The sequence below is a fragment of the Mesitornis unicolor genome, unplaced genomic scaffold, assembly GCF_000695765.1.
Source record: "Mesitornis unicolor isolate BGI_N332 unplaced genomic scaffold, ASM69576v1 scaffold54820, whole genome shotgun sequence".
NCBI lineage: Eukaryota > Metazoa > Chordata > Aves > Mesitornithiformes > Mesitornithidae > Mesitornis > Mesitornis unicolor.
Window position 1 is genome coordinate 1 of NW_010161408.1, and position 6,247 is coordinate 6,247.

Consider the following 6,247-nt stretch of genomic DNA (forward strand, 5'->3'; position numbering starts at 1 on the left):
TAGAGACTCTGGAGACCCCGAAGCCGCTGCTAGCCTTCGTAACAGCAGCCTGGCGCTCCCTGCGGGGCCTGCAGACCTGCTTGGTGGCCTGACAGCGATTTTATGAGGGGAAAATGGGTCTCTTTCCAGGTTCCTAGAAGTCTAGGAGTTGCAGCATAGCAGCAGAGGTTGTTCGGCCGGTTTCCCCTAGAGTGGATTAAAAAAAAATAATAAAATAAAAATTATGCTTTAAGAGCTGCCTAACGACTCTATCAGTAGCCCGTGGTAATGCAAAGGGTTTATGCTGTTTCACTGAAAGGAGTTAAATGGAATAAAAAAATCAGAAGGTTCACAAGAACCTGATTTTTTCCTTTCCAAGTGGAAGTCAAAATCTGTCACAAAATGCATTAAACAACACTCGAAAAGTTACTGTTGCAAAGACCATTTCATAGTGTATCGGCATTTAACTCATGCCACAAGGCACATGCACTTTCTCAGTCGTGCTCTGTGTAGCATCTTCTTGCTATTTGGATTTTAAAACGTTTTATATCTACTATTAACTCCAGAGAAATGCTGCAGGAAAGATGGTACTTTGGTCAGTAAGATTCTGTCTTTAGGTTTAATACACAGAGAGAAGGTGGTGATATTATCATTGTGTACTAGGTTTGGCTGGCAAAGCTAGATGTAAGGAACGGTCTGCCTTGACCTTTTCAGCTGACTATGTCTAAGATTAAGCAGTGCTGGAGTAAAGAAGTTTGGAACGGTGAGGTCTTGGGGAGGGGTGCTACAGAAAAAGAGAAAAGAATTGTGCTATTATGGTAACTGAAGCGGAATTGGACATACCGCACATCCCTGAAAAGCACCGTGATGAAAGTAGTTGTTCCCCCACCAGAGTATGAATCTGAAGGATGTTTGCAACAAACACAGGGTCTCAATCTGCTTACATCCAGGTATCTGTGTTCTCCTATAGTTCTTAGTGAATATTGACTAAGATTTAAGGGAAAATGTGAAGGTTTTAACTCTGTACCATTAAAATACTGTTATTTTGTCAGTTTACTTGTCTGTGCTATGCTGCAGAATAACAATATTTCTATTACTTTTCAGCTATGAGAAACCTCCCCCAGGGCTAATTAAGGTTGGTAAATATATTGCAGTAAATTTTCAGAATTACAAGGGATTTTCACGCAACCTGTCTTTTAGCCATTTATCTTGTGTCTGCATTACCTTTATAAATTACAGAGAGAAGTAGATCCAGGGAAAAACTCAGACCTCCTGAGTTACAAGTTGACATCTCTGACTTGGTGAATCCAGAGTGAAATGCCTGGAATCAGACAGGATGATACCAGTTCTTTCATCACCTCTTTGCATGCACATTTAATGCAGTATTTCACAGTGTGGATTAGAGGGGAGTCATTTATGGTGAAGCAGATTTTCAGTTTGGCATCTTTTCAGGATTCTCCATTGCTTGTGCTGAAATATTTGTGTAAAAGTGCTTTCATAATGATAATTGCTTTTGCCAAATTTATGTATCTAAGGGCATTTAACCTAAAAAACACTGCTCTGTGTTGTAAAGGCTATTTTTAATTGTTATGTCTTGTTAGCAGGGAAAAAGAAAAGTCTCTCTTGTCTGTTAGGTTTTAATTTATATTATTTAAATAAATGATTAAAATAAAGGGGAAGGAATGGAATTAATATGTCAATAAAGTCCAAACTGGAAAATTCAAGGGTAAGGGAAAAATAAAATTACTTAATGCTGTTAAAAGGGTCAGGTATTTTGGATACTTTGTGTTACAAGAAAAAGAAATGTTACAAGGGAAGTAGGTTCCATATTAAGTGAAGGCCTGCATGCTTGGAGTATTAATTTTTACAGAGTTAAAAAAATCATGGTTTTTTTTTGTCCTTACCTTTTTTCCATAGGAGAATGAAACGAAACCAGAAGACTGCATACCTGATGTACCCGGCAATGAAAGTGCACGAGAATTCCTGGCACATGCCCCTACAAAAGGGCTTTGGATGCCTTTGGGAAAAGAAGTCAAAGTCATGCAGTGTAAGGCTGAAAAATATTCTGGATGCCACCGGACCTTCATATAGCCACCCGTTTACTCTGGGGGAGGGCAGCATGTCTGGTGGACAGATGACAAGGTCCAGGTAGATTGGCATAATCTTGATATAAAATGCATAAAATGCATTTTATAGATGTTATATTTATCAACATAACACTTGTATCTATTTATTTCAGCAAGTTGAAAATATCTTCTGTAAACATGCTTTTTTTTCCCCCCCTTTTCCTCCTTCTGATCTGGCTCCAGGTGCAATTCACTGCTGCTTCTTTTTTTAAAGGTTGGAGGTGTAAACGTTATGGACATAGAACAGGAGATAAAGAATGCCCATTCTTTATTAAAGGCAATCAGAAATTGGAACAATTCAGAGTAGTGAGTACAAATACTGTAGTATTATTGTTTGTATTTTTAAAATATTGATGCTGCATAATCTTGCAAGTGAAGAGAAGCTTATTAGATGATGCTCTAATAGGGACTTTGTCTCTAGTATAATATAGATGTGGAAAATCTCCTAATAAAGGAAAAGCTACAGATGTGGTTTAATGTTTGACTTCTTTGCAGAAAATCTACTCTTTGAGAGGAAAATTAGTAATTTTTACATTGAAATATTCAAGAATTTGTTTCAACCATTCTATTCGGTCCACCTTTTCAGCATATGTTTTTGTGATAACAAAAAATGTTTAGTCAAGCTTGAGCTGCCCACATTACAGCTGCTTCGAGCCTTCTGCTCTCACTGTGAATAACCACATCATGAAGCCTGTTGTCTAGGTCTGTAATCCCGTCATTGTCTACAAGTCTTATCTTGTGCTACATGAGGCTACATCTCAGTCGTGCAGATTCTTTCTGCATTACCTCTTTAACTTTTCCTGTTGTTTTGCATTGTTAAACTATATTTCAGGGTCTCATCACTTTGTGTTTCGCGTCCTCGTTTCTATCCTTGAAAAATGCAATCTGTACTTACTCTGACCAATCAGAATGCTACTACAAAGAATATTTTTAGCCCACTCCCATGACCAGATTCTGTCCTTCATTTTTCTTCGGGCTTCTCTGTTGCATCAAACTGTTGCTCTATGTCTAAGGTCTTTTATGGTGCATTCCCAACATCTTTCATTTGCTGCTGACATTTTAATTTCCACCTGCAGTCAGCATCTGATATCTCCTTTCTCATGAACTTGTTTGCTGAATCTTGGAACAGAAATTATTACCCTGACTTTTTGCTGCAGTCTTGCATTGCATGAACTCATCTTAAATATCTGCAAAGTTTATTTGCTATCTTTTTTCACATCTGTCTTTTGCTGCAACGCCTGTTTAGTTTAAAAATAACTGATTTAAGAACCAATAATGGTAGCACATAGCATGTTAGGACAACACCCAGCTGCATTATCTGTTTGTCTTACATTCATTCCTTGCTTCTGTATTCCTGTGTGTGTGTATCCAGGTTTTTAAAATATGCTGTAAGGGGACAGCTCATTATTTTTAACTTAAATATTTCTTCTATTTATAGCTATTCCTATAGTATATGTATGGGCTTCTCTTTGTTAACTGTGACTGGAGAGGGAGAGACTTAGTATACCTAAGGAGAGTCTCCTTCACTGGTGATGGAACTAGATAAGCATTTTTTAAAGTAAAAAAAAAACCCAGATTAACAATGTTAAGCCTGAGAGTATACTTGTGAATTAAGAGCTCACTAAATGCATTTCATCTTCTGATAAAAGCCTCTTGCATTGAGTTGCTTTGGTTTATTTTTTTAAGAACTACAACAGTCAGTGATAACTACTTTTCTTTACCAACACTGGATTTTCTCTTTTCCACTTCAAAGGCACATGAAGATCCAATGTATGATATAATAAGGGAGAATAAACGTCATGAAAAAGAAATGAGGTAAGTGTGTTTCTGTAGTAAACTGCATCTTCAGTTTGGTTTTTATTTTGATAATATGATACTAAAGTATAGGTGAAATTTTTATATAAGATACCCTTACCAATTTGGAACATTTTTTTAATAGCAGTTTCTTTATGTTGGCAGACACTAATGCACTTCTACTTTGTCAATAATTGCTCAGTAGTACTTCCTACCTCTTTAATTCTATTAACATCTATATGTTTTCCCAAAACAAAACTTAAAGAGGAGTCATAATCATTTGTGCTGTAATATTCAGGTACTTGAGTTTAGTTTTGGTTTAGGCCTAAAAAATGGTTTTATTTTTTTTCCTTTCACTGACTTCACCAAGATGTTTTCTAAAATCTGGTATTTCAAAGTGCATTCAGTAGACATGAAGGGTTGAACTTAGAAAGCTAGTTCTAGGCACCTGATGGTGTTTCAATATATAAAGCAGCAGAGTTCTCCAATGCTTTCTTGAACCGCATCCGTGAAATAACTGAACAAACTGTAGGTAGCCCATAGAGTAGCGCTGCTGCTGCAGGTGTGCTGTGCTTTTTTTAAAAAAAAATAATCCTTAGAGAAGATACTGAAGACAACAAAATAAGCAAGTAGTCTGTCCTCATTTCCCAGTAATCCATTAAAGTTCAACTAAAAAGCATCTGTCTGCATCTAAAGTAGAGTCTACTCTATCAACTTTACTGACATCATCTCTGTATCGGCATGGCAATGAATTTTATAATATGATTATCCCAGTATGCATCTGTGTGTGGATAAGCATAGAACTTCTTATGGTGGTCTGGTGATAGCTGTTGTCTCATTATTTTGCATACATTGCTAAATAGGCATTGGCCTATAAGCTAATCTGGTTTTGCTGTCCCGTGGGATGGAAAGTCCCTGAGAACAGACCATTTGCTTGTCTCAAAAGGGGTTGCTTGCCTTAGTCCGTGAAAACTGTAATGGGACTGCTGTTCAGCAAAAGAAGTTATTTTCCCCTGCCCTTTGCATGCAGCTTCCACTTCTCAATCTAGAATAAGTTATTACAGGTAGAGGAGAGCTAGAAAGGATTCTTATTCGCATTTTTTTAAACTCAGGATACAGCAACTGAAGCAGCTCCTGGAGGACTCTACCTCAGATGATGATAACAGTGATAATGATGGCAGCAGCTCCACTTCCTCAGAATGTAGAGACAAACACAAGAAAAAAAAGAGAAAGAAGGAAAAGAAAAAAAAAGAAAAGAAGAAGAAGAGAAAGAAAAAGCATAAATCATCTAAATCTAACGAGAAGTCAGAATCTGACTGATGGCAGTCACCCGCTCCATGCTCGTTAACCCTGACTTGTGAGCTGCAAGGGAATACCCAAAGAATGAGGAAGAAACCACCAGAAAGGGCTTTGTTCAACGCTAAACATACAGATGGGTACACACAGCAACCTACACTGGCTGTTCTCGTCTGCCCCTCTGCAGCCAGAAAGAGAGCTGCATTAAACAATATTAAACCACATCTTTGTACTGTAAAGCCTATATTAAGGATCATCCATCTTGGTCAAATTGGGCCTCTGCACTGCCGCATGTGACTATCAGCAGAAAGCAGTGACTACCAAGGTATCACCAACAAATCTGCCGCATTCAGCAGACTGTTTATTGAAGTGTTTTTTTCTCCATGAAGTTACTTTGTTATGTACAAGGCCTCATTGTAATGGGACTGCAGTTTGCACCATGCAGAGCGCTTGGAGTTTACTCACAGTGCTTACAATAAGCAGGTTGTACTGTATTTCTTTTCCTCTGCTTCTACCTGTGTTCATTATACTTATCCTAGTACTGGCAGCTAGAGAAATAAATAAAGACCACTGCTGAAGCGAGGAAAAGTTAATCGAGGGGATTTACTTTAAGACAAAATTGCAGTGTCAGGAAGAATTGGTTGGGGTTTTTTTGTGTGCAGCAAAATGTCAACATCATAACCATTAATACGCACAGTTCTACAAAACCTGAAGTGTTCTCCATACCACAAGAGTAAGAGCCAAGTGTAATGATGCTAGATGTTTAACTGTTTAGTTACTGTAAAAAGGTAGTGGTTTTAGTTATTTTAAAAGGGGGTTTACATGTTAGAAATGAAAAAGATTTATTTCTATGTACACTTCAGTATCAGTTGTTTTGATACATTTGATGTTTTTTTCCTTTTAAAAAGGCTTGGGGAAATAAATTCCAACATACTTCTTATGTTTACTGGAATTATTTTATGTAATAATACTTTATGAATCATCCCACAAGAATATAAATGTGTAAGGCTTTCAGTATGGTTTTCAACTCTATGCATATAAGCCTCAGAACA

The 6,247-nt window shown here is 37.3% G+C and overlaps 1 protein-coding gene across 1 annotated transcript; it reads left to right on the plus strand.

Moving 5' to 3' along the window:
- Window positions 1-1,083: 1,083 nt before the first annotated feature.
- RP9 (retinitis pigmentosa 9 (autosomal dominant)) lies at window positions 1,084-5,219 on the plus strand (the record flags this gene model as incomplete). The annotated part of the gene is made up of 5 exons (XM_010192679.1): window positions 1,084-1,114; window positions 1,897-2,026; window positions 2,320-2,411; window positions 3,859-3,920; window positions 5,012-5,219. Coding segments are annotated over 5 exons (523 nt in total), but the record flags the coding sequence as incomplete, so codon positions are not given.
- Window positions 5,220-6,247: the final 1,028 nt, after the last annotated feature.